The sequence below is a fragment of the Parasteatoda tepidariorum genome, chromosome 4, assembly GCF_043381705.1.
Source record: "Parasteatoda tepidariorum isolate YZ-2023 chromosome 4, CAS_Ptep_4.0, whole genome shotgun sequence".
Taxonomy (NCBI): domain Eukaryota; kingdom Metazoa; phylum Arthropoda; class Arachnida; order Araneae; family Theridiidae; genus Parasteatoda; species Parasteatoda tepidariorum.
Genome location: NC_092207.1, coordinates 67,970,302 through 67,987,851, shown reverse-complemented (window position 1 = coordinate 67,987,851; position 17,550 = coordinate 67,970,302). Strand labels below are relative to the sequence as shown.

At 30.4% G+C, this 17,550-nt stretch overlaps 1 protein-coding gene across 1 annotated transcript in view; it reads left to right on the top strand.

Annotated features, from left to right (window-relative positions):
• Positions 1 to 5,237: 5,237 nt before the first annotated feature.
• The window catches only part of LOC107442765 (5' nucleotidase C), a 36,315-nt gene continuing 24,002 nt past the window's right edge, over positions 5,238 to 17,550 (top strand). The window contains exons 1-4 of the mRNA XM_071179998.1: positions 5,238 to 5,563; positions 9,436 to 9,611; positions 10,596 to 10,670; positions 12,425 to 12,480. Of these exons, the coding sequence (XP_071036099.1) occupies positions 5,377 to 5,563; positions 9,436 to 9,611; positions 10,596 to 10,670; positions 12,425 to 12,480 (494 nt within the window). The 5' untranslated portion in view covers positions 5,238 to 5,376. The remainder of the gene's footprint in view (positions 5,564 to 9,435; positions 9,612 to 10,595; positions 10,671 to 12,424; positions 12,481 to 17,550) is intronic.

Genomic DNA, 17,550 nt, shown 5'->3' with positions numbered 1-17,550 from the left:
ATAATGAAAAAAATTCCCAACTTCCGGAAATTTATAGGGATTTTTCAGATACTTTGGCTATAAGATAAATATGATTTAGGGACCATAAGAATTGAAACTCAAATGGTAAGATTAACATTAGACTTACCAGTGTCATTTTTGTCTCTCTCGTTGAAATAAAAAACTAAATTCTTAAACTTCAGAATATCGACCACTGTTTCCTTTTTTTAAATCTTGTTTTCAAGCGAAGTGTACGATACTGTCGATTTCAAAGCCCCGAGTCACGTTTTCAAATGTTTGAGCCAGTGGTGGAAGCAGCCTGTCGAGGCTTAGGCTCATCGCAACGCTAAGGCGTCGGAAGGCTTTGACATTTAGAAAGGTGGACCCTGTTTTTAAATGGCCTCAGAAAATCGAGTGATCTGGACCCATTGGAAAACGGCTTGGATGTCCATGGGACAGGTGAAGGGGGGATTGGGCGGTACTTTTGACATTTGAAAAAGTGGGCGATTTTTGTCGAATCCTGTTTTGACTGGCATCGCATGGCATCAGGAAACATGGACCCATGGGCTGCTGCCACATCCATTGGAAAAGCGTTGCTTTGAAAAAGCGATGAAAGGCGATCTGCTCTGGAATCGTGTAACATTTTTTGAAAAAACCTGGCTTTGTGAAACACGGAAGAGCTGTGAAAGAGGTTGGGATGCATGGACATCCATGGAGTTGGGGAGGCTCTGAAATCCTTGGGGGTGGCTCGTAGATTTGGGTGGGACAGGGGCTTTTTATTATTTCATCTTTTAACACAATATTTCACGTAATTCACATGATTTTATCTATGCTTCATAAAGAGATATGATTAGAAAATGGATGTCAGAAAACAACAGGTTACTTATTTCTTAAACTTTGTTACAAAGAAAAACTTTTTTTCTCTCGGCTGGTGAGTTGGGTCGAGCAAAAATTTTGACTAGTCGAAATTTAATTTTTTTGAAATGCAACTTTTGGTGTCTGCTTTCTTGGCATCATAAAAAAACATATATGTATATATTTTTTTAAGCTGAGCGTTTGAGGCAAATCTCGACGCTCTCGGTTCATCATCAGAATGTCCTTGAGTCAATGACCTTTGCATCCAATTCATCTCGCAAACTGCTTACCGGACCTTTAATACATTTGGCATGAAATGGCTGCGAAGGATTGTGGCCGACTGGTTTTCGAAAGATTATGTGACAGAAGCATTGGTGTGTCGCCTGGCAAGCGAAATACGCAATTGCCTCTTCACGGTACCATTCGAACAGCAGTATTACATCCCTCCCGACACCTACTCGATTTGCTTGGAGGCGATGGTTGACATCCCTCATCGAACGAATCGCCAGCACGTTTCATCAGCAATGTCTGGACAATTGAATGCGCCAGCGTCAATCGACGTGTCCCCTGTGAAGACAAGCCATCGTGCAACACGACTTTATGTCAGAGGGACATTTTTTTAAAAAAATAGGACTTAAGCCCTATTTTAAGTCCTACTAAATAGGACTTAAGTCCTATTTTAAGTCCTACTAAAAGAAAAAGAAAAAAGGTACAATTGTACCTTTTTTCTTTTTCTTTTTTTTCTTTTTTTTTGAAACACGCATGAAGCCAACCTTGATGGTTTGGGTGTTTACCTCTTGCGCACACACATTGAATCTTTTTTTGAAATGGCTTCTGCGGAGGCCCAGTTTTTTTTCTTACATTTTTGCTGAACAATGTTGGGCATGGGGTTCTTTTCATCCTAACACATTTCAAACGCACACAAAACACTGCATCACGACAGTGCAGTGAGAATCGAAGCTTTAGGACCGCTCCTCCTCACTTAGGCGTTTTTTTTAAAAAAATTTGAAGGGGTCACGGCTGAATGGCACCAGCTGCGGTAGGTGGCCACTTTGACCTTGCTGCACTGGCAAGTCGTGGAGGGTAAATGCCATCCGCAGGATCTCCAGGACCCTTAAACTTGCAGCCTTCGAACGTGGACGGTGACGTCACTATTCCGCCGAGTCTCTTCTATACTCCCGTCCGTTAGTAAAAGAAAATCCTAAACTCGAAACCCCCGACGATCGTCGGGGGTTGGGATTCCCTACACTGCTTTCGAAAGCAGTGAAGGGAATCCCAGCCCTCGAACAAAGGATTGAACCCTCCCCCTAGCAAGTGACGTTGTGTATCGAAAGTTATAAGAAAGTGACCAATGGCTATTGTTTATCCTTTAATCGTTTTCCCCTCGCTATGCGGTCGGGACCTCTTTCACAGAGTACACAGCCTTGTTTCTGAAAGAGGATGAATTCTCCTTTCATTTTGACAATTGGGTATAATATAGCCTACGTCACAGGTTGTGTTGTTCCTACTAAATTTAACCCATGAACGGCATTTTCTGCGAGCCTAACTTCAAGCCACAAATAAACAAACGAAGTGTTCGATCGTTTAAATAGCTGCTTGCCAGATTTTATTGCATTATAAAGAAAAGTTATTGAAACTAAATACAACTAAATAAACAACAACAACTAAAACAAATAACAACAACTACTAATAACAATAACTAAATAAACAACAACTAAATAAACAACAACTAAATTCCATTCGTTTAGCATTGCGTCATATGTTGTTCCTACTAAATCGAAGTAGTTGTGTTTTTTTCATATTATACCCAATTATGTAGTCTGAAAATAAAATATCTATTTATTTCAATCTTTCTTCGAGAATTTAATATGTAGTATTTGTTTTAAATTTGCTTGCATTATGGATGGTGTTTTCAGTAGAAATGTAAACAATAATAATCTCGAGCTGTATGCCTGATCTAGTTCCGGTTAGAAAGTTTGCAGCTGCTTACTGCATGTTATTGTGCGAGGCGATATTTTCAAACGGATAATTTTGTTTTCAATAAAAGAAATAAATTAGATAATTTCAGATCTTAAATCTGCCGTATATCATAAGATATTAATGTTATTATGTAATTTTGGGGAGTTTGAAGTGAATATTTGTTTTAGTTATTTAGAGATATATTGTTAAAAACATGGTTGCTAGATTTTGAATAACTCGCTTTTTTTTGGCAGTCTTGATTTGGCCTCTTTCCATAAGTTTATTACTGTTTGTTCTTGTTTTAGGCTGTTCACCATCTTAGTGTTAACACTTTTAGCATTGTAAACACAAGTATTGTTAGCATTGTAAACACAAGTAATAAGTAATCAAATACATTGTTTGCAAGAATCTCAAAACACAATGATGCCAAATGGCTTTAAAAGATAACGGAAACAGTAACCCGGAAATTAAGGCGGCACCGAGCTTGCAGCGTTCCCTGTGTAGAAAACACCATCCATTGTATTTATTTTAAGTGAATCGATTCACGTATATTTACTAACAGTTTGTGAAAAATGTAAAAAATAACAGATTACAATAACAGATTACTTAAAATAAAAAACAACAGATTACAAATAAAATACATCTTTATTTATTACCTTCGCTAAAAATCACACTTTTAATTTTTTTTCAAATATATATTTGAAAAAAATATATATAAGTAAATAAATAAAATAAATAAATAAAAAATAATTAAATATATATCAACTACGCATATGTGTAGTTGATTCATGCAGAAATTTCATCACTAGATTATGAAACTTTAGAAATTATATTATATTATCGAGAGCTTTTAGATTTAACGAACTATAATTATCAATAAGGGTTATTTAATTTGAAACTTTTCCTTTTTCTTATTTTTTTGAAAAATTTCGTAACTTTCTATTTTTATTTATTTTATCATTTATAAAAATTTTTATAATAATTATTTTAAAAATAAATTCTATTACTTTCTATAATAATTATTATAGAAAGTAATAAAATAATCATAATTTTAAAATTATGATTATTTTATTACTTGTAATTATTTTATTTATATTTGCAATTCATAAAATGCGAAGCTTTATACCAAATCTTATAGTTTTAAAGGTACAGTGAGTATCGAAATAACGCACAATAAATAAGCTTTAATAAATAGGTAGAATGCATGAACTAGCAATTTCTAAATAATTGTTAGTTTAAATAATCTGAAGAAAAAAATTGCATTACAATTTTTAAAAAAACAAATTACTTTCTCAATTTTTCTCTTCTTTTTTCTTTTTTTTTTGTTATGATTATTCTTTTTATTTTTTTCTTGCAATTACAAACTTATGCATNATGTCTGGACAATTGAATGCGCCAGCGTCAATCGACGTGTCCCCTGTGAAGACAAGCCATCGTGCAACACGACTTTATGTCAGAGGGACATTTTTAAAAAAAAATAGGACTTAAGCCCTATTTTAAGTCCTACTAAATAGGATTTAAGTCCTATTTTAAGTCCTACTGAATAGGACTTAAGTCCTATTTTAAGTCCTACTAAAATATCACCGTGTTATATTGAACTGGATTTGGAAAAAAAATCTCTGCTATAAATTTTTAGCCTTTTATTACTCTCTGGCATTAAATCCAACTCAGAAGACGTGGATGCCTAGTAGTCATATTTTATTTAAGAATTTCATGCTAGAGCTTTTATACACAATTTCACTGTTGTCGTTCTAGCCATAAGGGTAACTCGTGATATTTTTTTATATCACAAATTCGTGTTCGAGATTAACTCGTTACAAATATTTTTAATACTTTCAATTAAACAAATTTTTAATTTCAAAATATCCTCAATTGTTTTTATATTTGATGCTGGAGTTTAATTTTTGCCTAAAAGTCATTCGAAAAAATATTTGCTTTTTGTTAATATTTGTTAAAATTATTTTACCGTAATACACACATCTGTAACAGCATTGAATTCGGATGTTATGTTGTTAGTAATATTACCAACAACATAATTATAAAGAAATTGTTCTTCAAGTGCTTGGCCTATTCTGTTTCAATGTTTGACATGTTCTGGTTAGTTTTTTAAAGTTCTTCTACCTTTTCCTTATGCAAATTTTGCTTCTTATTTGCTGCTAAGAAAATATCGTCCGTCATTGCCAAAGGTTATGGTGGAGCTAATGCCCGATATTTTCAGGCTCCCGTTAGAGGACGTACTCAAGTGTTGCGATCGCGAATAATACACAGCGTTTGGTGCTATTTACACTGTACAACACGTGTGCGAATGTTTCGAAACTGATTGTGAAATACTCGCAAGCGTGCATTATAATGCAGTGAGAATGCTCCATTTAAAGTTTGAGAGAATGATAAAACTACTCGGCCAGGGAAACCCCATTATTTTTTTTCATCTATTTACTCTATCATTTGGCAACGTTTAATTTTTTGTTTACTAAATTACTGTTTTCAGTCCTCTTGTACTTATATTGTGGACCTGAAAACATATAGCTAATTTTACTTTAATAGCTATTAGGATCCCTATTATTCACTTATTTATAGTTCACAATGTTCTGCAGACCGCTCATACGGTTCTGCTTTTCCTTAAGCAGCATGCCTACATGCTATTCTGCTAAAAATATTTTTAATCGCGTTCCCAGTCTAAATTTCCTACTTCCTAGCAGAAATTCCAGTGATAAAGCAAACAAGGATACTTTGTTGGAAAAGTACTATGTTGCTAAACAAGCTTATGAGGGTATTCTTTTTAATATCCGTATTTTGTGACTTATTGCGAAAAATTTCCTTTATCGAAGTAGCTTGAAAATTCTGTATGAAAGTCATCAATAAATTAATGTTAAATATGAATGCAGCAGAATATTGTTTGTTTATTGGTCCTGCCTTTTATAAATTAGTAATTAGAAAGTTCTTTGTGTCTAAAAAACACTTTTCATGAATAAAGTTGTAAATAAATCAGCTACTATTCGATTAGCTGGGCGCTAGTAAAAAGTCGCCAAAAAATGTACCTACACCTCCACCAAATTCTTTTTTAATTATTTATTTATTATTACTTTTTGAAATGCATAGACATATTTTCATTCTATTTTAGAGCCACAGCCGATCCAATTCTGAATTTACTAGTATTAATGTTCCTCTCTGTAGCCTTTTAATTTTAAACCAAACCTAGAAGACAAAGGATCTCCTGGATCCAGCATTGGGACAAACTATCCTTCACGGAGGAGTACTAATCCGAATTTGCGTTACATGGAGAGGTAAACCTCTCACGGTTAGCATGACAGCAAGGGGATTCTAACCCATGATCTGTCTACACTGATGTTTTACAACAGCATGAGATAGGAACTAGGGGTCTGTGCAGGCCAAGTTTACTACTGTTTAGCAGTACCTTCACAAATTCAACTTCAGGAAAAACAGTAGTTTCACAAAATACTTTAAGAAAAAGTTTTATTTTTGTATCCCGTAAGAAACGATAAAACCATATTTTTACCATATATTCTGTTGATTTTTAATATAATTTTTAATTTTCACAAATTATGTCTTAAATTTTCACAAAATGAGTACGTCTCAGAAAAACCTAGACAGATTCTTGGGAACAGAAATCATAATGACCAGTCACCACTTGGCTAATCGTTAAGTAGATACCATAAGTCTTTTAAGTTTATACTGCAGGCAGTTAATAAGTTGTATAGGTTTTAAAGATTTTAATTTGACATTGATATAAAACTTAAATTTTTTTATTATGAGCCCTGGTTTGTGAATTTATGAATATTATGATTTTTTTAAATATAAATCTATATTAAATTCTTAAATATTTAGATATAATGGCTTTCTTTAAAGGGTAACTAAAAATTTTACTCCTCAAGTTTGTTCCATCTGGTGATATTTTTTTCTGTGTCTAAGCTACCACTACATTGTTGTTGCCAACTTGGTGACCATTTTGGCACAGAATCCTAAATCTCTCATACATCAGTAAACATATGTTAGGTTTTAGTAGGTAAATCACAACTACTCTTAAATTCTACTGTGTACAATAGGTATGTAGAGGAGGATTCACAGTCTTTTGATGGATTTTTTTTATTTTAGTTTTCAATTTCTATTTTCTTTCCTTTTCGTTTAAACAAAAATCATATTTTGGTTTCTATTTATAAGTAGTATGATACTTTTTGTTTAGCTGGGTGCTAGAGAAAAAATGTGAAAAAAATATAGACCTTTGCCAGTTTTTTTTTATAAATTTTTTCATTTATTTTTTAAAAACATAAAAATTGAATTAAATAAATAAAAATGCAAAATAAAAAAAATTTAAAGCAGAATTTTTTTTTATCCTACTTACATGATAAGTACTTTATTATGATATGCATTTAATTTTTATTTCCTCTTAAAAATGGTGCATATCTTTTTTTTTATTAAAAATATTTCAGTCTTTAGAACTTTTGCAGCTTTTACTATTAACAATATGCCCATATTGTCATATTTAGATAAGAGAATGGTAAATAAATTATTTTAATCTTCTCTGCGAGTGCAATGCTTGGAAAGCTTCATAAATGTTTATATCTGTAATTCAATTCTAAAATTTGAAATCAAACTTGACCTTTGTTGTTGTTTCAATTTTTTATTAATGTATAATGTTAAGACATATCAAGTTATATGATCTTGGTGACTTGTTGCTCTATTTCGAAAATCATTCAGTGTATGGGATCTAATTTCAGAACTAAATGTTATACTCTCATCCTTTCCTACAAATCTTTAAAAAGAGTCTCACTGTTATGCAATAAACCAATCTATGATGCTTTCTTATGTTTGTAATAGCTTTCACATCTTAACTGCAAGAATTTGATGAAATCTAATTTTATTTGCTTCAATTTTAATTAAAGTCAAATCTTCTGAAGCATAATCAATTATTTAATCCATCTTAATAGATTTCTTATGCATCTCGTTAAATTGACCAGTGTTCTTCCTAAACAATTTTAGAAGGTCGGACCATCTCATCTGCGCTTTGATCCATATAAATGCACCCTCATTGCCTTTTTTGTAAAAATAAGCCGCCATCCCTTAAGAGAACTGACTTTATACTCATTCCATTTAAAAATGAACTTACTGTTTAAATAATAATTACATGGATTACGTGGATTTGGCAACATTGGCGATGTTTGGGAAGGCAATAATGTTTGGAATCTGTAATTGCAGATTTTGCTAGACATTTATTTTTTAAATAGTTGAGTTTTAATTTTCCTCTCTTTTAGTGCCACTGCCCAGTGTACATTTATCTGGTATACCCTACACTGATTGTTTTTAGATGTGAAGTGCCACTACCCGATATACATTTGCCAGGTACACCAACTTTGATATGCAATGATGATAAGCGCTAAGGCATCATTTCAGTGTTGGTGACATTTTCCCAAAATTCTGCCAAGCATATAATGTATTAAGGGATTTTACCAATTTTGATAATTATGAAGCTTCGGGAAATTTTTCATTTATATATCAAGCAAATCAATTTTCTGGAAAATGTTGGTTTTTTCCACTTTTAAATATTAACAACTTAAGGATACACTTGCAATCATTACAAATCTTTTTCCGTGCCCTACNTAAGGATTAGAGGTTATTGTGAAATAATTAATTTTAATAAGTGGATGAGTAGGTAAAGAAGTTCACTACTTGAAATACGCGTATACATTTAATGAAAGTTATGAAAATACAGAAGGGGGCTATGGAGGTAATAATATATAATTTTTTTTATCTTAGTTTTATTACGATCTTCTAAAAAACGCTAATAAACACAATTATGTTAACAAATACAAACGATTATGTCGGAGCTATAACAAAAAAATACGCTTTATATTTCATTTAATGCAGAAGAATCTAATGAAGATCAGCTTATTTGAAAATCTGAAATGTGACACCCATATATAACTTGGTGAATGATAGATACGTGATACCGAAAACAAAACAAAAACATAAGCACACAGCTGTTTGGCGATTTGCAAGACGCTCCTTCAACGCCGATAGTTATTTTCGCCAACCCCTTTACAATCTACGGTATGTTTTGTCAATACGCATACCCTACACTGATTGTTTTTAGATGTGAAGTGCCACTACCCGATATATATTTGCCAGGTACACCAACTTTGATATGCAATGATGATAGGCCCTAAGGCATCATTTCAGTGTTGGTGACATTTTCCAAAATTCTGCCAAGCATATAATGTATTAAGGGATTTTACCAATTTTGATAATTATGAAGCTTCGGGAAATTTTTCATTTATATATCAAGCAAATCAATTTTCTGGAAAATGTTGGTTTTTTCCACTTTTAAATATTAACAACTTAAGGATACACTTGCAATCATTACAAATCTTTTTCCGTGCCCTACAAAATTTAGAAGATTTTTTATTTTTCTTATAGGAAATACCATCCTATACTTTATAAAGAACAAACATGATTGTTAACTTTTTTTAACAAATTTTAGATTTTTTTAAAGCAGTGCTTTAGTCTGCGTGTCCTTGACTTTTTACTAGTTAATATGTAATACTTTTTAAATTAGTGATTTCTGAAGAATTTTAATTAAGTGATTTTTAGCGTGACATCACTTAATAAAATTATTTTTTCTTTCAGCTGATTTACCACCACCTGATGTGAACCCACTTGGAGTGTTTGCTAACAACGAGTTAGATTTGTCAGATATTGAAGTATATGGCTTTGATTATGACTATACCCTTGCTGTATACAAGGAATCACTCCACTATTTAATATATGATTTGGGTAGAGATTGGCTAATAAACAAGTTTAAAGTAAATATGGTTTCTACTTTTTTAATGATTTTATATTTGTTTCAATCAGATTATGATTAGTTTTAACTTTTGCTTTAATAATTGTTTCTATCTAATTCATAAATCTGTATAGCTGGTTTTAATTTTGTTTTTTCAATTTAATATATATATATATATATATGTGTGCAATGGAACCCCGTGTTTGCCTTTTTTGTTGGACACAAAGCGGGAAAATTTGTAAATCAGTAGAAAAAAATGTAAGCATATTTTTTAAACATTGACAGAAGATCAACTGTTAGAAAAATGTGTAATCTTTATTTGTTTTTAGATACAATTTGACATAAAATTATCAATGTCTTAAATATTTCATCCTTTGCTCTATAGCTTTAAAAACTGCTCTAGATTTTTTAATGACACTGTACTGCTTTTCCAAAAACATACGAGTCTCCATAGTAGTCTTTTTTTTTTCTGAGTATTTGCTTTCTATGTTATATCACTTCTGCTTTGATATCGTCACTGGAGAGTAATGAATGATACTGTAAACTGTTTTACCATTATTGTGTTGTGTAAAACCAGATTACATTATTACTGATATAGTTATAATGTACTATGTATGTTTTATTTTTGAAAATTTTTACATTACTTCTGAGATTATTTTATAATTTCAAAATTAATTTTCTTATTTAATCCAAGAAAATGGAAAGAAAAGTGAAAAAATATTGCTTGATAAAAGAGTTATTAAGATAAAAGAGTTTATACATTTTCAACATTGTACCAAACATAAGAATTCCTTTTCTTTGTTAAATCCAGAATTTCATTAAATAATGATTATTATAAGAGGGCTCTCTTTTACATTTTCATCTATGCATTTGAAACAAATGAAATGGTCATTAAATTTTGGATTTGTTCTTGATTGTTATGAAAGTAATAGAAAGTATTTATTATAGTTATTCATTTATTTATTTTTTTACAAAAAAAAATGTTCTTAAAATTTATTTTTTGCAGTATCCTCAAGAAATTAGACAATTGGACTATCAACCAGGTTTTGCCATTAGGGGTCTCCATTATGATATGCAAAAGGTATATTTGTTAATTTTTTTATTAGCAATTTGATTTTAAAATAAAATCTTTATAAATTTTGTTTTTAACAACCTAACTCTGAAATGTATGATTTTCCTTGCATATTAAGTGAATAGAAATATTTTTGTAAACATATACCATAATGGATTTCTTGATTTATTAATATCTTTCTTTCAATTTAAATAAATAGACACTTTCTTAAACATTTTTAGGTAACTTTAATTTTTATTTCTTCATTTTATTTTTAATTTTAGTAGCCTGTCAGATTATTTAAATAAGAAAGAGATATCAGAATTTGAATTGATCATGGATGAATTGTTTTGCTTTTAATTTTTGAAGTGAATCTATGCAATTGTTATATAACTTAAAGTAAATTGTATAAAGCAATGTAGGTCTATGACAGTCTTTTTATTGGCAGAGAGTTTACAGAGATTAAGCTTTCATAGTTTTGAAACCTAGGGCATAATGTTGGTAATGTGAAAAGTCTTGGGCACCATCCCTCTGTAGATCCTAGATAAGCTGGTACTCTCATTGTTTTGAAGCTGTATGGGATTCATTGGAGACAGCACCAGTTCATCGTAACCATAGTGCAGACCCATAACTAATGTGCCATCTTTGTTCAAAATTTGTATAGGCTTTTCTAGTTCTTATAAGTTCATTATTGTATCTAAAGTACATGTTCTCTCGATTGAAAAATATTTTAATAAACATGTTAGTTTATGCCAGATATCCTCTTAACTTTTTCAATCATGAAGTAGCAATTCAGTGTTGAAATTCAAGGTGAAGCATTAAATTTTGTCTTGAAACTATATATTATATTTAGTAAATTTAGTAGCAAAAGAACATTAACTAAGCAAGATCATTTTGGCATTAGATGATTGTTATAATTTTCCTATTTCCCATTACAACTAGCAAAAATCATACATAAGTAAAAAAAGCAAAGTCAATTTAAGATTCACAATTTGTTAGTTTACTATTTTGGCACTTGTTACATTTGTTACAAATTTTATCAAAACAATTAACAAATTTAATTAACCTTTTGACATAAATTTCTTTTATTGAATAACGAATGTACTCTTTTGAGCATGAGAAGTCTTGCAGCCCAATACAAATAAGAAGTATCTCCCGGAGTGGAGAGCGTCTTGAAATAACCTTATACAAATTGCAGTCAGGAGAATCAGCAAGTTTAATATGGTGCAAGTGGGCCTGAAGGTAGGGAAAGATATAAACAAAGGCTGTGACAGATTTAACTTTATCCAGGGTGCACCACAAGGAAACATGTTACACTTCACCCTTAAATGTGAAACTGATACAAATTGTTGACTTTTTTTTGTATATTTAATGCTTTACCAAACAACTTGTTAAACAACGGACACTCACATTTTTTTAACACATATTATCATATTTGAATATTGCGTGTGACTTTTTTATAATTATGAACTTTTTTCCTATAATTTTTTTCAAAAGTGCTAAAAAAGTTTCAGTTTATTATATAACATCTTTCAACAGGCATATTTGTATCTATTTTATACAAGTTAAAACGTTGTTTTAAAATGTGTTGATTAAATACATAAATTTTATACTTATTTTGTATTAAAAAAATTTCTAAACCCTTCTTCTATTGCTTAAGACTTTAAAAGTAACATATTCAAAATCAAACAGGTAAAATGCAACGCAAATGAATTTTTATATAGCTATGTTTATTCGTGAGATATAACTTAAAATTTTTATCTTATTAAATTTTTAATTTTTAGGGACTGCTAATGAAAATTGATTCCTTTCATCAAATTCAATTTGAGAGTGTATATAGGTAAGAATCGATTTTAGTAAATTATTAATGTATAAAATTAAGCTATTATTTTAATGTATCAATTGGTGTATACAATTAAGTTAATAACTTTTATGACTGTAATGAATTCTAATACATTGTATTGATTCACTTATACATACATAATAAAATGAGATGGGTGTTTGTGAATCCAGTATATTTTAGATAAAGAAAAATTCTTATATGTTCAATGTGGATGTTTACCAGAGATGTTACAGTGTTCAATTTTTTTTATTATATTTTTTTAATTGAAAAACTTTATTAAGATTTTTGTTTCCTTTTTTTTTAATTTTCTGATTATTTAAGACTGATGTATTCAAATTTATGTATTAGAATTTTTATTTTTTTCAACCATAAAGTTCACATTTTTGCCTCTCATTTTTTCTCTCCAGAGTTTAGAATTTTAGGAAAATTAGTTTTGAAAACTCACTTTTTTTATTTATTTTTTTAACCCAAAAAGTTTTAGTTATGTTATCCGAGAATTAATGATAGATATAAACATGAAATTTGTATTTAAAATTATAAACTTTTTTCACTTTTTATTTACTAGATGACCCTTTAGAACAGGGGAAAAGGGTGATTTTTAAATCTAAATATTGGGAAATTTAGTTAAAACCTTCAAAAAGTTTGAAAAAAATGAATTAATTTGAGTTTGAGGTGACAAAAGCATTAAAACCTGTTGCTCAGATGTGTTAGCAAAACCAGGGTTTACACTAGCATTTCTTAAAGCGGTATCACAATAAATTTAGGAATGCTGAAAAGTGAGAAAAAGCAGTAAAATAATTGCTGTGCAGGGATTCCAATTGGTTCTCTTTTCCCTTGAGGTTCTATTTTTAGAGTAAAGTTTGTTTTAGTCCTCTTTTAAATGTTTTAGTCCTCTATGTCCTCTTTTGAATGATAATTTTAAAGAAGTGTTTTAATTACACTATAATTGCGATGCACTCTATATTATCCTCTCTCTTCATCATTCATCAATTGAAAGTCAGTGATATTGTTAGTGCACTGTTGCTTTCATAGATTAGTACCGCAATTATTGAACCTGGAGATCATTCACCAATTTTGATTTTATTTATGAGTTTAAGAAATTTAACTCTGACTAATCTTCATCACTTTGAAAGTTTTGTATATCTTTTATTTGTTTGATTTAATAAAGATAAGATTTCTTCATAAGACATCTTCAGAATTCTGCTTTATTTTTCTTTCCTCAACAGAGTTTCATTGTAAGATTTAATTAATTATTCTAAAATTTCAAATATTTAATAGGTTTAACTTTATAGACGATCCATTAAGTGTACAAAAGGGATTGAAGTAGGGGAGAGTTGGATAAAACGGGATACCATTATTGTTTTTATTTACTACGGAATATCTGTTAAGGTAAACCATACATTATTTTTTTTGTAGCTACAACATTTATTGAAGCACACAAAAAACATATTTTAAACTAATTTTAATGACTGTGAAATAGAAAAAAAAATTAATTTCCAAACTCTTACATATCCCGTTTTAGCATACTTGGGTTGGATAAAACGGGATAGGGTTTACAATGTTTAATTTTTTGCATATATATAAATATGAAATTCAAATATGTAAATAATATTGTTTATATATATAAAAAAGCTCAAGTCTTCATCAGAGAAATACATTACAATTAGCTCTAAAGAAAGATGTGAAATCCTAGAGTCGAAAATAAAATGCTTAATAATGAACGTTAATAAACAAATTTTGCATTACTATGTAAAGAGACTGAATTTTTCAAAAATATATATAGCTAATATAAATAAGTTGGTCTACATTAATAGGCCTACATTAATATATGGCTTTTTTAAAATGTAATAATCCAGCAAATAAATAGGTGGATAAAACGGGACATAAAAACTCTATCCCGCTTTATCCAACTCACAAGTGTCCCGTTTTGTCCGACTCCGACACTTTTTGAAACAAACATGACTGATGCCTAAATGTGAAAAGAAAATTAGATAGACTGCACATAAAAATATTGGTAAATAAATGGTTAATTAAATTTAATACTCACCGGAATTTTATTCCCATATATGTAGGCAGTACAATGTAAAAAACAACGCACGTAAATGTAGAAAATGGTAAAAAAATAGAGTAAAACAGTTCTGAGATCTACAACTTTCTATGAAATAGCGATCTCGAGGCGGGACGCACCAAGAATGACATAATCACGGTCGAATAACACGTTTCTGTCTTTTTCCACTAGATAGCTGCAATAGTTTGGTCCCTATGCGACGTATCCCGTTTTGTCCGACTATCCCGTTTTATCCAACTCTCCCCTATGTGATATAATTTATCCTAATTGTTGTTTCTGCATTTTGAATACTCTTGAATTTTTTTTTGAATATATATATATATATATATATATATATATATATAAACTTGATAAATAAAATTTCCCACTTTAAGGGTGAATTATGGGTCAACTACTTAACTGTTTTTGAAGAAGAAAACACATCTAGCACGATTGGGATTTTGTTTTAACACTCTAAATTAATCTCTTTGTACTGTTTATTTAAAATTACTTTGATCACACTAACAATATATTTGTTATAAAAATTTCAAAATGGTAATCTGAGGGGTCATTCATAAATTGATCTGTTTATTTTAGTTTAAATATTTAGCTGCATTTAAAATTAGAAAAAACTTTGATTAGAATTATTAAGTTTAGATTATAAAATATTAAGTAAATTACATTTATAAGAAATATAAATTTATTTATTTTTTATTTACCATATTAATTCTTTTAAATTGTAATTTTAATTTTTTATGTGTAATATGAAATATATATTTCTTGTTGTTGTTGTTGTTAATTTACGTCGCACTGGAGCTGCACATTGGGCTATTGGCGACGGTCGGGGAAAAATCCCGGAGGATAATCCGAAGACATGCCATCTCAATTTTGATCCTCTGCAGAGGGGATGGCACCCCCGCTTCGGTAGCCCGACGACCTGCGCTCGAAGTCGAGCACTTTACGGTAGCACAGNATATTAAGTAAATTACATTTATAAGAAATATAAATTTATTTATTTTTTATTTACCATATTAATTCTTTTAAATTGTAATTTTTATTTTTATATGTGTAATATGAAATATATATTTCAATAGTTTTATGTAACAGCACAAAATTCAGCTATTATTTATTTTTAAACTTATGGTTGTCTTTTTAATGTACAAAGTATTAAGGTGCACAACCTTTCTGACTGAAGGGCCACTTTCACAGCAGACTAACTAACGAAGGGCTGCATGTGTATTTAGACATGTTGACGGCAAATATAGTAATATTTATTTAAGCATTAGTTATATATTGTAAAATTTCTAAAGTTTAAACAAGAGTCTTAAAAAAAGTAAAACCATTATAGTCCAAAATAAAATTTAATACTTATTTAGAAATGCAATTTATTATTTCTTTCAATTGATTATTAGATTTTTATATAGTAAGCATTATTTATATATATACAGTAGATGGCGCTTAATGTGATCACGGTTAATGTTATCAATCGTTTAATGTTATCAAAATCGCTTAGTCCCGTCCGCTTATATCAAAATACATTGAAAAATCATCGTTTATTGTAATCAAATGTTCGTTTATTGTTCTCAGTTTATAGGTAAATTTTATTTTCCTGAAATCAATAAAAACAAGAAGGAAAACTTTTTTTGTGTTTTGTGAAGTGTTTCCTGAAACTTACCAAAAGTCCAAACGGGGCTGGTATATTATCTTTTAAGCATGTGTTATTATGAGGGGGGGGGGTATTTTGCCGTTTTCGGTCAAGCATTGTAAAATTCCGCAGCACTGTACGATTTCAAATTCCCGGAAATCCTAAATAAAGAGAAAAGAAGACCTGCCAGTAACGTGTCAATGTTTGTCACGAGACCCTTTTCAGAAGAACTAAACAATGTGACAGATGATATGTTCCAGCCGCTATGGGGTGACCTTCAAAAGAGAACATTGTTTCGGATATGCCACTTGATATTGGCAGGTCCCTTACTGAATCGCTATTGGTCAAACAATAAAATGGGGAGGGGGATAGTGAAACTGCAACATCTAAGTGTTTAAAAGACGAAAAAAAATCATTTTTTAGCTTAATTTTTTTTTTCGTTTATTGTAATCAATCGGTTATTGTTATCAAATCAGGTTCGACCCGATGTGAGCCGAAAAAGATCACTTTAGCAACAAAAAATTGAAATCAGAATTACAAACAGCGAACAGTTTACGTTTCCTGCCACTTTATGAATTTCTCAGGCTGCAATAACATTGCATTAAAATTGGGGATGTAACAAGTATTTGGTCCTTTTGTCACAATTCAGTTGGTTAAAAGATCGGGCAAATATTCGACAGAGTATTTTTTAGAAAAGTATTTTTCTTAAGTTTTTTTTTTTCGAATTTGTATAGATATAATAAGGAATAATATAAAATCATTTTTTAAATTATATTACAGTATTGTTTATTATACGAAATAGTTTTCGCACAACTTTGTTAAGTGTTATAATCCATGTTTCTGCACATGGCTTGCAAAATTACCTTCTAGAAGACAAATGGAAAAACGAAATTTGAAGAATTGAAACTAGATTACTTTATACTGAATCACAAGTTTTTGTACTTTTTTTTTAAGGAAAAAAATCTTCAGATAAGTCCATTTCGTCATTTTTTCGACACTTATATGAATTGAAAAGTTTCTTTTTTTTTCAATTACTGTTTAGAGCACAGCTTTTTAATGGAACATCTCATATTATTTATTTATTGTCATTTTTTCCCTGTACTGTAATTAGGACTGGGCTATAAATCGATATATCGCGACATATCGATTTAACGCCTATATCGGCAAACCGATACAGCAACTTTATTCCAAGCGATGCATCAGAAATCTGATTTAAGCCGTCGAGTGAAGAAGACGATATGGCGATACACGCAAGGACTTTCTCTTACGTTCCGATGCCAACTCGCGCTGTGGAAGACGATATTGTTTCGTTTTGTTGAGATGGCCTTTACTGATGAGCGGTAGAATCAACCATAAAGTTCACATTTTTGCCTCT